General features: G+C 41.7%; 2 protein-coding genes across 2 annotated transcripts; one reads left to right on the top strand and one right to left on the bottom strand.

The window, feature by feature from the left end:
- The first annotated feature begins 9846 nt into the window (after window positions 1–9846).
- LOC133921853 (inorganic phosphate transporter 2-1, chloroplastic-like) lies at window positions 9847–13216 on the top strand. The gene is made up of 3 exons (XM_062366908.1): window positions 9847–10767; window positions 11691–11882; window positions 12060–13216. Exons 1-3 carry the CDS (start codon window positions 10063–10065, stop codon window positions 12876–12878), a joined length of 1716 nt encoding a protein of 571 aa, XP_062222892.1. The 5' UTR covers window positions 9847–10062; the 3' UTR covers window positions 12879–13216.
- Window positions 13217–14029: 813 nt separating this feature from the next.
- On the bottom strand, window positions 14030–14787 carry LOC133920492 (uncharacterized). Its single transcript, XM_062365108.1, has 2 exons — window positions 14512–14787; window positions 14030–14395 (listed from the first exon to the last, which is right to left on the bottom strand). Exons 1-2 carry the CDS (start codon window positions 14647–14649, stop codon window positions 14243–14245), a joined length of 291 nt encoding a protein of 96 aa, XP_062221092.1. The 5' UTR covers window positions 14650–14787; the 3' UTR covers window positions 14030–14242.
- Between the last annotated feature and the right edge of the window lie 2226 nt (window positions 14788–17013).

Genomic DNA, 17013 nt, shown 5'->3' with positions numbered 1-17013 from the left:
GTAACAATTTACAATACAAAGCATGTCTATGAATAGCTTTGAAGAACAAAATGGAATGCAACAACTCTAATACAGTACAATTCGATAGTAGCTTGATAGTTTACTGCTGGGTCAGGTAAGTTCTCCTGTCATGGCTAGGTTGTTTACAAAGTTTGCACCTGCGTAGACCGTCAATAGCATCTGCTTCATCCATATCACCTTATAGCCTCATAGCTCTAGGCCTTCCAAGATCCGTGTGCTGTGCTCGGAGATAAGGTTCCTACTTAGGCCCCTCGATCGCTTTGTAGCTGCTTTGATGTTCAAGGACTGTATCTTTGGGAGCTATGTGCTTCTCAATGTATCGATCATGAAGTACGGTGGTACGTACTGTGATTCGTCATTGTCACCTATGTCCCTACAAGTGGCTAAGACATGCGAGAACGGGATATAGTGCAGATTTGGCTTATTGCATGTGCACTTTACCTCGTTAGACCCAAGTTGATATTGCTACACGGTGTCCCCTACGCTATACCTTGATGCATACCTACGGCGGCACATGACCTCGAAGTTATTGTTGGCCAGGTTTTAGATCCTCGTCCGATGAAAATGTGCTTTGCTCCTTCTTCTAGATATGATTTCCTCCACCTTAGGTGTGAACCGCGTGCTGCACTTCATAACAGTATTACCATGATCTCAAAAGTAGTCCACCATTCTATAGAATGTTAGCTCAATGATGACACACAACAGGAGGCCTCGTACTCCCTTTAGAATATTGTGGAACGTCTCTGCTATATTCGTTGTCATGATGGTGTAACTAACAATGGATACAATAATTTTAGAAGGCCTATTTGCATAAGAAAGGATAAAATACGATCATTAAAATTCTATGTGCTAATCTGGTATCGTGAGTATCATAGATTAGGGCCAAACACTCTACCGGCTTCCCCGTTAACCACTGGCTAAACGTAGCACATGAACGGCTAACGATAGTTTGGCCCCAAACCATTTACGTTCGCAGATTGTCCTCCTGTGATTGCTGCTCTACCATCATTTTGCGAGTGGTCTCATTTAACTCTCTCTATATCTCATTGAACTTCACCTGCTGATTCTACAGACATAATCTTTTGAATCTCTTTACAAGAGACTTGCTATGGTACCTTATGTATAGGTTCGCTCCCAAGTGTCGCATACACCATATTCTCTCCACATATGGCCATGCAATGGAGTAGTTTGTGCTATCGTGCAACACGTCCAACGCATGCAGAAGACCCTTGTTGCGGTCTGAGATAATGCAAACTCATTCCCTATTACCCACGACATGTGTTCTCACTAAAGTGAGGAACTACAGCCAACTATCATTGTTCTCACTCTCAACCATTGCAAAGGCGATATGAATGATCTGATTATTTGCATCTGCCGCCATCGCTGTCATAATGGTATCATGATACTTGCCGCTCAGAAATGTGATATCCACGCATACAACCAACCTATAATATCTAAAAGCTTTGGTGCATTGTCCAAAGAACCAGAATAAACTAATGAGGTATTAGTCACTGGTGTTGTATGATCCATCCTCTAGCTTGATCGACTCATCCGTCATGGCCTACTGAGTCCCTAGATTCATCATGACAATCTTTTGTAATAGCCTCAGAGTATAGTTGTAAGACTCTTCGAAGCTTCCAAACAGCATCTTCAATGTCTTCTACTTCGCTCACCACGCGGTGTGGTAATTGATCAGCATACTCGTCTTAGTCTGCACCTCCCCCATAATTGATTTCGGGAACAAACAAATGTCCGTGCTAACAAGGGTGATGAGGAGTTCGGCTATGAACCTCGCATCAACGGCATGACTCACATTCCTAATAACCTCTTCACTGCATGTATGTAGTGTGTCTACTAATCACAAAATAGTTCTCACATTTTGGCTTATGTGCTCATACGAAGTAAGAACAATTTAGGTGCTTGATACACCTGACATCATACCCCGTAGGGTTAGATCAGACGCACTTATGGTCCCTTCTTGTCGTGACAGCATAGTTGCTAATAAAGTGGATGACCTCCCCCAGTTACGAAATTGTTGCCTGGTCTGGATGTTGCCATTCTATTATCTTCAGTTAGATAAGGTGTTATATTCAACGATAGCACAATTCAGTAGCCTAGCACCACGAAAGTACTGAATCGTTGGCATCGGGTCATGATTGTTAGTAGCTTCTTCATCCCCGCTACCACCGACTTCATCATCCTTGCATCCTGCATCTACCTCAGAAGGGTCCACTCTAGCTCCCTCTTTACCGGAATTGCCTTCCCTGATATGCCCTCCATCCTCTTCATGCATCACCTGCTAGCCTGATCCTTCCACAGTAGTCACTGCATCACTTTGCACAAGTCGTGGAACTATGTTTACGTACACCCCCATATCAAAGTTCTCCTCCAATACCTTGCATGAGTACAAAGCTCATGCGTTGTTCCTACTCATCTTGAACAACGTATGGACAACGACCGAGCTGTTTGAAATAAGCTGTGGACGCATACCCTCTAGGATAACAGTATGAGACTGCTGGTTCACACACAAAAAACTCATAACATATGATTTTAGGTCATTTAGGTCAATAGATATATCTATTGGACTCTCTATGTGCTGACAGTTTTGAATTGTTACAAGTCTCCTGTGCAAAATAACGGGACATTCTACATAATAAATATACAAAGTCATACCGTATCTGCTAAATAAATGTATATATAATAAAATAACTATTTCAATATATATACAGTACATAGCTAATTACGCCCTCGATAAATAATAAGTAACAATACTCACCCTATTTAAATAATCAGATTAATCATGATACTCTGCTTAATCTAAGTGACTAAGCTAATTAATTAAATAAATACAATTACACTAATTAATAAGATTAATCAGATAACTCTAATAATTCTAATTACACTAATTAATGAATTTCATGTTTTTAAATAAAATACATAATCTAATTACACTAACTAATGGAATTCATATAATCAAACTATTCAAATAATCTAAATACTCTATTTTATCAACTTAATATAATTTAACAAATGTAATTGATCGGATTAAATAATTCTACTTACTCTAATTACTATTACTAATCTAAGTATTAATTACATATATAATTTAACTACTTATCGTAACTAGAGGTAATATTCTCAAACTGTTCGACAAGTGCTGGAGCTCCTCTCCTCGCGTGGATGTTGCTCCTCCCCTCGCTCCTCGCCTCACACTGATGCTACTGTTCTCGATTCTAGCGTCGCGCTGCTGCTTCTCTCCTCTCTTTGCGTTGCACTGCAGCTCTCCTTGTTTTATAGCATGCACGGCTATCACACGACATACCGAAAGCAAAAAAAATAGCAGCACGTGGACGCACATCACTAAAATCGGGCGACGTGACGTGACGTGACTCAGCGACGACAAGAAGGCAGCGGCTTTCGGCAACGACACGATGGCACATGGACCCAGCAGCTGAGATGCTAAATACGGCACTGTTCACCGTATTCGGTAACTGAGCTGCGAATACGGTGATCAGTGTCGTATTCGCTATCTCAGTTGCTGAAAAAGGTAAGATCGGTCCGTTTTGGGTTTTTGAGATTCCAAAATCTGTTTTTCAGTATTTAAGGTGCCGAATATAAATACTAGATTTGTAAATATGCTAGTATATTGTTTATTTTGGTAAATATGTCGATATATGTTGTCTATTTCTCTATTTTTTGCAGAATTCCAACTCGATGTACACGGCATGTGTGAGGCGATTGCCTCTGAAGAGACCCTCAATGGCGTGCCGCAGATCATGGGTAGTGTTACCTGGCTTCATGATGAGATCAAGAACCTCCTTGGACACCGATGTATAGAGCCAATTGACGATTGTGATGTATAGAGCCAATTGACGATTGTGAAATCGACCGTGAGCCAACCTGAGAGCTGACCGAAGGAATCGCTCTAACATAGACCTCTCCTCTCTGGATCCTCCACCGCCACTCCGGGCAGGGCCGAGCCTAGGACATGGTGAACCATAGACTCTAACCCCAACACCAACCTTAACCTCGCCGGAGTCAGAGAAGAACCACATGAAGGTGATGAGCGCGAATCACATGCAGATCAGGCGTCCAGAAAAAAACATCCGGGTGAAAAATAGCACATCCGTAACAGAAATGTACACTCGTACATTGATTTGCAAAGCAATCATACAGGAACGAGAATGCCCGAGCACATGTCTATTTATTTATTCACTTATTTATCATGTCATCCAGGACTGGTACCAGTCTCGATTTACTGTTGGACCATGCCAAAGTTCGCCGAGTTGTTGCAGCAAGTAGGAGCTGTGCAGCTGAGCGCCCTGAGCAATTGAGCAAATCAACCGTGACACCAGGAAAAACTACCACCGGTAGAACTTTTATTGGAGAATCGTGATACTACAACAATAAAATGGGACGCCCACGAGCTTTTATTGGACGTCAATATAAAGTCGACAAGAAGGTGGCCTGTTTTCTACAGAAGACGCGGTTCTGATTGGGAAATTCTCCTCCAGGAAACATCTTATCATTTTTGTATGGTGTAACCCAGAGGTTATGCTTTAAAAACCCAGCTCTTCTAAAAAAATTGGCCTCAGGAAGGGCCAGTGGCAAACAATTCCAACCAGGTATGAGCTTGTAATAACCTGTTGGTTGTCCAGTACGGTTTACATTCCTTGTGTTCTTTACCAGATCAACACACACAGACACAAAAAAAAAAAAAAAACAGAGTGTCACCACAGTTTGAGATTCACATCCACATATGTGATATGTGGTTACATTGGCATGCATTCTCATTAATGATCAATAGCAACAGAAATAAGTTAGAAAAAAGGGGTGACAAACATTTAGCATGCATTCTTACAATCCAATGGCACACAGATGAAGGGTTACAATCACGCATTGCCTGCAACTCAGACTTCAAAAGCTTTTCTTCAGCATAAAAAGCATTATTGTGTACATTATTTGGCCCTGCACTTTCAACTTTAACGTTCACCTCAACCACCTGACAATAGTAACCAAAGTATTCGGCAAAATGAGGAAACGTTGTCATCCTGAATGGTGAGGAATTAGAGCGATAATCAGGAAGAAGGAAGTGCACTCGTCTCCTGAAATAGGTAAGGATTAGGCCTGGCAATGGGGTGGGTCGGGGTCAGGTGCAGCCAGAACGTACCCGATCGGAAACCCGAATAAAAAAAACCCAATCCGAACCCGAATCACATGTCGGGTGCAAAAATGAACCCGACCTCGAACCCGACGGGGAAAAGAAACCCGAAAAGGACGTGACGCAGGCCGGGCGTGCGGGGTGCGGACCTGCAAGGCTGCAACGTAAATGGGCTGTCGGCTGCCTCCACGGACGTGATGCGATGACGGGCCACATACTGCTTCGGGCCCCCGTGGAAACCCCGCGGGTGATAATTTATCCCCGAACCTGACCCGAACTCATTTCAGGGACCCGACCCGTGACCCCGGCGGGTCCAATTTCGCCCCCGCCCCCGCCCCCGCCGGGTCTAAAACCCGTGGGGCTCCAACCCGATCCGACCCGTTGCTAGACCTAGTTAGGATGATGACACGACGAGCAGCGGCGGATCTACCCCTAACCCTTGGTACATAAGGGAAAACAAGAGGTGAATGAGGAGGAAGAAAAGAAAAGGAGGAAGATGAGTGGGAGGAGGGAGAATAAGAGACTCTCCCTTCATGTTAGCTCTGAGTCCACCTCTGACGAGAGGAATTGGGAGAGGGTGATCGGCCAGAAAAGATGTAAACGGCATTGAGAAAGGATAGGGGCCTCCTTCAGGAAAACGGGGGAGGGTAGAGTGTTATTTTGTGCACGTAACATATCAAAATTGGATGGCACCTGCTAAAAATAACAAAACTCTAACAGAAGGATGTCAAAAATGAGAGACTGCAAAAAAATTGGCGAAAGTTAGAATAGAGGTCGCCAGTGAAAGGAAAAGGAAAGAAAAAGAAATGGAACCTAGCCTTACACGAGGTGTATAAAACAGTAAATCCAGTCGGTTTATGTTCACGTCAACAGGCATCCGTCCAGCGAATAGTGCAAAAGAAGATTTAGGATGTGTTTGATGGGAGGATAAGGTTGAATAGATTATGATGACTCTAATTTTTTATTTGGTAGTACGGATATGATGATTTAATTTTTTATTTTATTGGATAGATATAATTTGAATGAGGTTAGCAAAAAAATTTATAGGATCAGCTTATCATATATATAATATAATAATGTGAGATCTTGGTTTGTTGATTTAATTGTAGCGAATACAATTGTACAATTAGATTGCAAGTTCGATAAATAGTTTAGAAGATAATATCATTTAAAGCGTGCTAACAAAACATAAATTTACTCTAACCAACTTATATCACATCAGTAGAGATAAAACTTATCTAGAACATAAATAGCTCCATCCGACCAATTTTATGAGATGGATTCATCCATCATCTTAAGAAAATATTCTCCTTAGATGGCCATCTCATCCAGCTTAACATCTAATTAAACATATAAAAAACTAGATGGTCATCCCTGATCCAGATATATTCCTCCAATCAAACGCATCCTTAATTGATTACGCATGTGGCGTGTGTTGACGAAAAGTTCAAGCATTCAGTTTAAACACGGTTTCCATACTCTTTGTCCAAGTTTAAACTGGCCAACTGGGCCAGACCAAATGAGCTAACACGAGGTATAATGATTTTGGTTTAGCACAGACATGACAAACCGGGTTGTGCATAGACCGACACCTCAGCATGGGCGTGCAAGCACGCCATACCACTCCGCTCCGCCCCTTGTCGTGCCATGGGCCAGTATAGCACGAATCTGTTTTAAATGGGTCGTACCTAGACTAAAGGCTTGGCACGGTACGGCCTAACCGCCCATTTACCCAGGTCTGGTCCAAGTGTTTATCAAATTTTCTTTTGTCTTGCAGCCTCGGTCTAGTCAAGCATGTGATATGTAGACATGCCGGTACCACCAATAAGGATTGTCGCATGCAGCCGCAGTTCATGCAAACGAAAGATTCTGTCCAATCTTTGATATGCACTCTTCAAGAAGCACTAGTATATCAGCATAAAAAAAACATGGACTAGTGAATCAGAAAAGCGAACGAGGCAGCTTCATCCGCACAAGTTCCAAATGCTTGTTAGGCCAGGTCATTATCAAGTTCCCCGTTTCGTTGATGACCTTGCCATGTCTCTTTGCTCGGCTATAACTGAACTCCTGCGTGATGAGAAAAGAGAAATTAGACTAGATTGAAATAGTTGATAGTCATACAGTACAATCTTGCCCGGCTACTTGCTGAGAAAGTGCCAGCCGATTGAAGCAGTTTGTCGTCCAGAGTCCAGGGGTGGATTCAGGTCCATGGCAAGCTGGATTTCAGCTCGGACTATGAGTCCAAATTTTTATTGAAATTACTAAAAAAAATAGTAGAAATTTTTAGATCCAAACCAAATTTGAATGGGTCAGCCTGAGTCTTAACCTAGAGCTGGTTCGCCCTTGTCCCATACCATGGTTTTGGACTGTACAACTTAAAATACAAAGCATTCTTCCATCTTCTTTGGAAATGCCTCCAGGATAATTGTGCTAACTTTTCATGAAGATAAAAAACTGTAAAGGAATTATTGGTTATCATCCCCAGGCCTGCACTGGATCAGGCCAAGGTTGACGTTACCAACTGAAGCTTGGTAACCGAGCTCCGGCGGTAACCCAAAAACCGTGGTAAGCGTGATAACCGCTCGAATTTTTAAAAAATTTCAGACAAAATTCGTTTGAAAAAAAAATAAATTTTGGGGAAAAATTCGTGAATTTAGCCGCTCAGTCTCCGGTCGAATTGGACCGATTATCGAGCGATTTTCTTGATTTATCGAGCGGTTTTCTCAAATTTTCGATATTGTTGGTAACTGCTCGGTTTTATCAGTAACCGCTCGATTTTCTCGATTTTCAGTGAAGTTCAACAAAAATACCTAAAAATTATCTCAATCTTGTAAAATCAATAACTAATTCATCTGAGCTTCAAATCAACTGAAACAAATTTTATTAGTTTCCTTGTAACATGATATACATGATAAAAGTATTTATACTCATAAAAAAGTTCAAATTTTCTGTGAGAAAATGTATTTGTTAAACCAAGTTAAATGCATAGTTTACTCTTTGCTAATCCAAAAATCATGAAACTAATTTTGTTAGTCTTCTTACATGATCCTATGTCTTTTAAAAATACAAGAACTCATGAATTAGTTATTGTAACATGCAGGATTATGTAAATATGTTGCGACTAGATTAATTCATAACTGACCCATCACACCTCAAAAATTAGTGAAGCCACTTTTATTAGTTTATTTATACTATGATTTACGTAGAAAAAATAATAGTAGACATGAAAAAGTTAATTACAGTGCTATTTCTTAACATATTCACTTTATGCTTGTGAACTTTGTAAAAATCATAGAGAAATTAATAAAACTCTAAATAAAACGAAATCAATTTTAAAGATTCTTTTAAGATACGTTCTACACAAGAAAAATATGTGTTTGCATGTTAAGCTTTTCCTTAACATGAATTAATAGCTGAGCCACACGTTTCAACTTTTTTTATTTTTTTCAAACTTTCTCACTATATAATATGATGCAAACGACATTATTTTTGAAATGTTTTTTCAAAGAATGTCTTAGAATTGTGTCTAGTTTTTTTAGTATTTTTTATTTTTTTGAATTTTTTGAATTCAAATTTGTTCTTACCGTTCGGTTTATGAAAACGAGTCGGACCTAGATACCCAATTATCACGCATTTTGATTAGTTGCCGACGAATTTTTACCCCTGGACCAGGCCCAGATTATAGCAGCGAAGGGGGGGCTTGTCCTTCGTCTCGAAAGAAACTGAGGTGTCAACCAAGCAACTATTGATTTCGGCCTATGTCCAAGAAATGACCGTCCTGGGCCCATGACCAATGGGCATCCTGGATGATGATGCACTTGCAGGTTGCAGCAGCAGGCAGCCAGGCACAAACGCTGAAGCCTGGAAGACCAAGTTGTATTCTGCAGAGCCGTCTGCGGTTCAAAGAATAGGAGAAGACAAGCTCAAGTATTCCATACCTGATCCGAGTACAAAGACGCCCGGATGATTCTTCACAGCAACCGGCTGGTGCACAAGTTGCTTCTTCTATTCTGTGGTCCTTGGACCTTGGCCAGCGGCACTCCAACTGCTGATTTCCAAATGCGAAGAGAGGAAAAAAATCGCAGTGCAAACCCATAAACATGTCAAACGCGAGACCACAAAGGCACAAACCTTGTGTTCTTGGACCACAACTGTTTTTGTTCACATGTTAGCAATTGGTTCAAAGCAAATTTCCTATGGGAGGGGGGGGGGGGGAAGAACACATGAAAATTCACACCAAACATTATTCTGCGATACCGGTAATTCTTTGTGGCCGTGAAAAATCTAGATAGTGTGGTAGCATAACTGATAAATTCACAAGAGTAAATTAAGAGTGCAAATAAAAAGACCTGACTGACATGATGCTAGTTCCATAATTCCATTTACTTTAATCTGCACGGTGGATAGCACAGCACCAGATAGGAAACCACCCAAGGAATAGAACAAATATCTCAGAAGCCTTAAATTTTCAACAGCCCTAGGATACTAACGCCATGCTAAGCATAAATCACACAGGAGAAAACAACAGCAACAGACATAGAACGAGATCCTTAAAACAGGCTGGACGGAAGGGGAGCCCAAGATGATCATCCAGCCGAAAACAGTCAGGCGGTCAGCTGCGACACCAGGTTATGGATTAGGCAGGAATCTTGATCATATCCCCTTCCACCACTCATTCTTTTCCACCACCCGTTCGTCTCAGCCTGAGCTGGGTCACCACAGAAACCAAGCTCTTCCCTCCATCCACATAACGATGCTCACTTCTTCCCACAAACTCCTATGGCCACCGCTTCCCCTTCCTCCTCTACTCCACCTTAATCTCATCACTTTCTTCTTGTTGCCCTCTACTCATCATCCCTCTCTTCTGCTTCTGCCACTCCATGTCTCAATCTTCTCCCTTCTTCTCCATTGCCCGAGCACACGCTGGAGCAGGAGGGCGAGCTGCGGCAGCCGCTCTCCTGCTCCGTCACCCTGTTGCTCAGCTGCCACCCAGCATTCACGGTCTGAGGTATTTCCCTTTGGCTACAGTGACACCTGCCAAGACACTGAGATCGCACTTGAGCCTCCCGCGGGCCACGCTATCCTCCCTCGCTGATGCTGATGATGGCCCCAGTGCGAAAGCTGATGGCGCAGAGGCTGAGGAGCAGAACGGGGAGTGCGAGATGTCAGAGATGGCGAAGGCGTTCCATATTTCTCCACGGATGGCCATGTCAATTTCTGTGTTGATTGCATTTGCAGCCCTCACCGTGCCGCTGGCGATGCGCTCACTGGTCAGTCATGGGACCTTCAAAATGAGTGCATTGGCATACCTGACACTGCTGTCAGGGTTCTACATGGCATGGAATATTGGAGCAAATGATGTGGCAAATGCCATGGGGACGTCAGTAGGGTCTGGGGCTTTGACACTCCGGCAGGCAGTACTGATTGCGGCGGTGCTAGAGTTCTCTGGTGCATTCCTTATGGGCACCCATGTCACGAGCACCATGCAGAAGGGCATCCTAGTCGCGTCTGTCTTCCAAGGAAAGGACTCTCTGCTCTTCGCTGGATTGTTGGCTTCCCTCGCCGCTGCTGGCACATGGCTGCAGGTATGTTCCATCACCCATTTGAGCTCCGCTATGTCGAGCCAATTGGATCAAACAGCCTTGTAGTGCTCATAAGGATCACAGAGTTACTGAGCCTTCCCCCAGTTTCAGTCTGCAATATAGAAGATTAGGACGTACAAACAGTGATCTGATTATGAAAGAAGCTAATACGGAAGAATTATTGATGTATACACTCATAGAAGCTAGCTGATGTTGCCAAACAAAAAATATAGCAGATAACTGCCATTTTTTACTTTACGAAGCCTACTATATGGAAAAATTTCAGACAGAACTGGATGTAATCGCACAATATCCTTTTAGGAATATAACTCTACTACTCAGTGCCATATATCTTTCATGGCAAGTAGTAACAACTCTGCAAGGGAAAGCAACTTAGAAGATACAAAGTATACATACAGCTTGGTTTTAGCAGTGTTGATATGAAAATATCATATGGGCATTTCAAGATTAGTTCAGTTATACGTAGTTTTAGGATCATATATGCAAACTTCTGCACCTGAAAAGTATGCATTTCATTTCTAATTCTCAGAAGTAATTATCCGACTTAAAAGGTACACAAACAATAGACCAGGTAACTCAGGACGACGTTCACTAATAACATAGAAGCAAGGAGCAAGTTTGTGGAAGCTTGCACCTCAAACCATGTAACCAGTAGAACTGTGCCGAATTAAGACAGCTTTAGTGTATCAATTTAAGCAATGAAGTTAAGGTAACATGTTTGGGTGAAAATCCAAAACAAAAAGAATGCTTCCCAAAATATCTTTCTGTCATGGGAAAATGCAACGCCTCAGCCAATTTGGTTTTTCTGGTCTTGAGAATGCAGGGTACAAACATTTTATAAAGAACAATAAGCATCTACTGACATTTATAAGCATGTAAATGTATTAACATCTGATGTTTCTTAGGTTGCTTCGTCATATGGTTGGCCTGTCTCAACTACGCATTGTATTGTTGGAGCCATGGTTGGTTTTGGCCTCGTGTTTGGAGGGGTGAATGCGGTTTTCTGGAGCTCCTTGGCTAGAGTATCTTCATCCTGGGTCATTTCTCCTTTGATGGGTGCAGCAGTCTCGTTTCTTGTTTACAAGTGCATACGAAGGGTAAATACTATATTAGCTTTACTTAACAAGCTAAATGAAAAGATAAAGACAACTTCACTTCAATAGTTAAGCAGACATCTAATTGAGCATAGAATCTATATTTTCATAAATATAAAGCATAAACCCTGTTCCAGACAAGATGAAAAGGTTCAATCTTCTACTGACCATTTACTTCAGTTTGTGTACAGCGCACCAAATCCAGGGCAGGCCGCAGCCGCTGCTGCACCAATTGCAGTCTTTACTGGTGTCACTGCGATCTCGTTTGCTGCTTTTCCTCTCAGCAAGGTTTTTTCTATTGCTCTCCTGCAAGCATTATCCTGCGGAGCAATAGGAGCCATCATTGTTAGACGGGTGATCCAAAAACAGCTAGGTGAGCTACTGTCTTCAGAAGCAGAAAAGATAGCATCAGCTCAGAAGTCAAACGTTCAGCAGGTTGGATTTCTTTCGGACATTGCTGGCCCTACAGGAGCTCAATTGCAGATCGTGTATGGTGTATTCGGTTACATGCAAGTCTTGTCAGCATGCTTCATGTCATTTGCTCATGGAGGCAATGACGTCTCCAATGCCATAGGCCCTCTGGCTGCAGCTTTGTCCATTCTTCAAGGTGTGGCAAGCAGTGCTGAGATAGTCATACCTACTGAAGTTCTTGCTTGGGGTGGTTTTGGAATAGTTGCAGGGCTTGCAATGTGGGGCTATAGGGTGATAGCAACAATTGGCAAGAAAATCACGGAACTCACACCAACTAGGGGCTTTGCAGCAGAGTTTGCAGCGGCTTCAGTGGTCTTGTTTGCATCAAAGCTTGGGTTGCCAATATCTGCAACACATACGCTTGTTGGAGCAGTGATGGGTGTCGGATTTGCAAGAGGGCTCAATAGAGTCAGAGCAGAGACAGTTCGTGAAATTGTGGCCTCCTGGTTGGTCACAATTCCAGTTGGTGCTGTTCTATCTATCTTCTATACATTGATCTTGACCAAGATTCTGGCGTACTTTATGTGAGTGGATTGTGAAATATAAGAACTGCTTTTAAGTGGTACAGCCTATTATCACTTCAGATAGTTTTGATCACTGGAAAAAGTTCTTTGCAAAAGTGAAGAGATGAGCTGATTCCAAAAGTTCCCATCAGAACTTTACAAGATAAGCCAAGAGCAAATAATCATTTTCTTGGCAACTGCACATGATTAGGGAAAAGGTTTCCGAGCAAATAATCATGTTACAGACTCCATTTTTTTCAACTTTTTTATATCTAATGTGCTACCTTGTATGTCTATCACAAGGCCAAATACCATAACTTCTTGTAGAGCTATGATTATACATAATAGATACCGATTGGTTAACTTCTCCTTGTAATCATATTACACAACAGTTTTGTACGTTCACAATCATCCTTAAATAAGAGCTCTTTTGTTTGTATAAAATAAGGACAAAAGCACATTCAGGACTGATAACTTGATAAGAATGCAAAATTATAGGTGGTAGATAATATTAATTGATTATACTAAAAACAAAGAACAATTAGCAAGGAAATACTAGCAACGTTAGAAATTTCAACTATGCCATACTGTTTGTACAACTTGTGTTAATGTCCCTAGAAAAATAATGGAATTCTGTGATCATGACAATTTGATAAAAAAAAAATTACATGAACACTGAGCTTTCAGAAGGAGCACGGGGCGAATATTAAAAGTGACATATTCGATAGGCCCAGCTTCAAAATATACATATCAAATGTCATAGTAATGAAAGACTATAAAAACCATTTTTCGGTCAAGTTTAAAATTTAACGGGCACTTCAATGCAAATTGAAGGTATATCCAGCTATGCAGGAGAAGAAAAGATAGTTCATAGTACAACTTTTTCTAACAGGTCAATGATCTAGCGACAATATAGAATCCTCGACGAGAATGTCCAGGTTAATTGACCCCTGATATCACTATATTCATGTGTTGTTAGGCCACCTCTATAGTATTGATCACTCCATCTTCAATCCATGGTATCCCGTTTAGCAAACCAAAAGCATGGACTTCCTAATTTTCACAAAGGAAATATTGTAGCCAGTAAAGCAACACAAAGCAATGTAAGTAACTTACCAAGAACTTAATAGTCTAGGCATAAACAATAAAACTGCACGAATAAGCAACAGCATCATAGAGTCAGGAAACTAATTTCTGCATTCATACTCCAATCTCATACACACGGTCCCCGTAACAAGGGACTTCCTCAAATCTTCATAAGTCCTAAGACTCGGTAGCAAAGTAGGTTAACACAGCACACCGTGACAGTAGGAGCGAATCGGGGATCGCGAAATACAGACTGGGCAGCCAAAACGGCGATGCTGGCGGCGCTCGGAGGACCCGCCCGGGTCAGCCGGTCTCTTGGTCGAAGTCGTCGCCGTCGGACTCCTCGACGTTGTCGGCGTCGTCGTCCTCCGGCTCGGCGTCGTACTCCTCCTTGACGTCGCCGGTGGGCTTGCCGATGATCACCAGGTTGCTGTTGGTCTTGCGGATCTCGTTCAGCTGAACGGCGAGCGAGAGAAAGAAAGGAAGGCGTCAGTTAGCCTTTGCCCTTGCGTGCGTAGGGCGAAGGGGAAGTGAGGGGAGGGGAGGGGGGCAGAAGGGGGCGCAGACAGCACCTTGTCCTCGAGGTCGGACTCCGCCATGGTGAGGAGGAGCTCGTCCTCCTGGGATGTGGCCGGCACGGGCAGCAGCGTGGACGCCGGGATCAGCGGCGGCGACGGCCACTGCCGCATCAACGCCGGGAACTGCAGCATCTCCACTCCGGCCGCCGCGGCTTGGATTGGGATTGGGGGCAGGACTTGCAGAGGCGATGGCGGAGCTTCAAGTGAGATTAATTAAGAAAAAAGAAAAGAAAAGGCAAGTCTATCATAATGTACTTACATTGGTTTAGTTGGCAGATTTTGGTTAAGAACAAGCCTAAATACCGTGCTCCTAATCTCGGATGTAGGTGTAGTATCTTTTATTTTTATTTGTATTTCTGTTCTTTAATTGTTGAGATAGATTATAATTTTGTTGCTTCTAGGTAATAAAATTCGGGGATAAAGAAGATAGAAACCCTCCTTAACTTATCTTACATCTCTAAATCCCGTTAGGGAGGAAGAGATATGATTGTCTGGTGAATAATGACCATCCAAATGCTGATAAACGGTTGGATATATTGAAAAGTACTACAACACTGCTGCACCGACAGAAAAAGGGAAAGAGAAAAAAAAGTTCTCTGAAGTGTTTCAACCTAAGACTTCTCTCACTATCCTCTCACATTGCAAATCCTGACAGACAAAGGGAAAAGGGAAAAAAGAACATTCTCTAGAGTGTTTCAATCTAGAGACTTCTCCCGCTATTCTCTCACATTGCAAATTGCGCAGTCTTTAGCAAACAAATATCTTCTCAGACATACATTTGTAACATCCGGGAGCAGAGCCACTGCTACAAATGATTTGCACCTCACAGGATAAATATTCTTGATATACTTAATAGAGAGCATCTATTTTAATTTGAGCTATTTTTATTTCATAAGACATGTTAGTTTTAGTATCGATACACTATTAGATTAGTCTTTAGCCATACCATATATGTCAATATTTGTTATCGTCATCTCTGTATAGTTAGTGTCTATTCACGCTACGATAAAAAAAAACTCTAAGTCGCATGTAATATTTATCATCATATGTAACATCCATACCAGGTTTTATGTTGCTAGACGGGACACGGTAATCCTGCGCCGGTCATACCGCCTCAGCCGGAGTGAATCATCTGGGGAAGGAAAAATGACATTATTAACGACATTAAATGAGGTTCGACTGGCCAGACGAGTACTGCCCCGCGACCGACAAGAGCTGGTCGTGGGAAATCCCCTGAAGGTCAGGGAAATGGTTGTGCTGACGCCGACTGATCGCGCAGTGGGCCTGGGCCACAGTAAATCAACTGTTATTGTATATCTGGTCGGATAACAGATTATTGTTCGTTACACTTCTGGACCTTTTCTCTTTCAGGAACAACAGTTACGACGTGGCACAATTTTATTGACCGAGTAGCTCTTAAACTGCAACAACAGTTCAGTGGTAATAATTTATCCATAACACTACAGCTATCTCAATAAAAAGATCATATCATCGCAAATTACAGGCCCATGATCGCATCGCAGCCTACGATCACGCCGCTCACCTGCACATAGCAAAAGTATCTCGAAAACACCGATGTGTATAACATCATACAAATTAGAATGTCTCAACTTACACGAGGTTAGCTAGTTCTTTTCTATTTATACAGAATATGATTAACAAATAGCTCTTAATCATCTATATATTTTATAACATGTATAAGCCCTAAGCTCATCTATATAACAGCATACAAATTAGAATGTCTCAACTTGTATAAGGTTAGCTAGTAATATCAGTTCTTTCCTACTTATACATAACATGATTAACGAATAGCTCTTAAATGAAATATATTTTTCTGATCCTAATTAAGGCTATAGTCTCAGTGTTTTGTTACATATCATGTTGGACTTGCACGAGAACATTGTGGCAAACAAGATCAGTTAACATTTTCAAGTATACAGTTTTTCCTTCCTAACTTTTTGTGCTCAACATGCTAATCACTCATCCCCACCTTTAGGTGCACAATATCCTAATCATGCATGAAGAGGTACTGCAAAACATAGTACCTGGAGGGCGGTTAACATTTTGATGTATAGAGTTCCCTCATCTTAACTTTTTGTCATATAACATGTTGAACCTGCATGATATAAGGCTAAACAAAACCTGTTTGTATTTTGATGTATATATAGTTCATCCATCCCGACCTTTTTATGTATATAGTTCACGATACATCTCTATTTTTAACTATGTTTCGTATCAATTTCTTTATGTATATATTATAACAAATATATGAATCAGTTTCCTTTGATCATGAATAATCCAACAACAGGCACAATAGTGCGTCAACGGCGCACCATTTTCTAGTCCTTAGGCTAAAGTGGGTTTTCGACCAATGATGCCGCCGGCCACAAATTTATTTTATTTTCATATTTTTAAATTTAAAACTTAGCAATTTTAGATGTCTATATGAAATAATAAGCATAAATGAGTGTATATCGCCTCTGCCTTCCAACAGAC

The sequence above is a fragment of the Phragmites australis genome, chromosome 6 (genome assembly GCF_958298935.1).
Source record: "Phragmites australis chromosome 6, lpPhrAust1.1, whole genome shotgun sequence".
Lineage (NCBI taxonomy): Eukaryota > Viridiplantae > Streptophyta > Magnoliopsida > Poales > Poaceae > Phragmites > Phragmites australis.
Note: the sequence above shows the minus strand (reverse complement) of the source record. Positions and strands in the feature narration are given on the sequence as shown.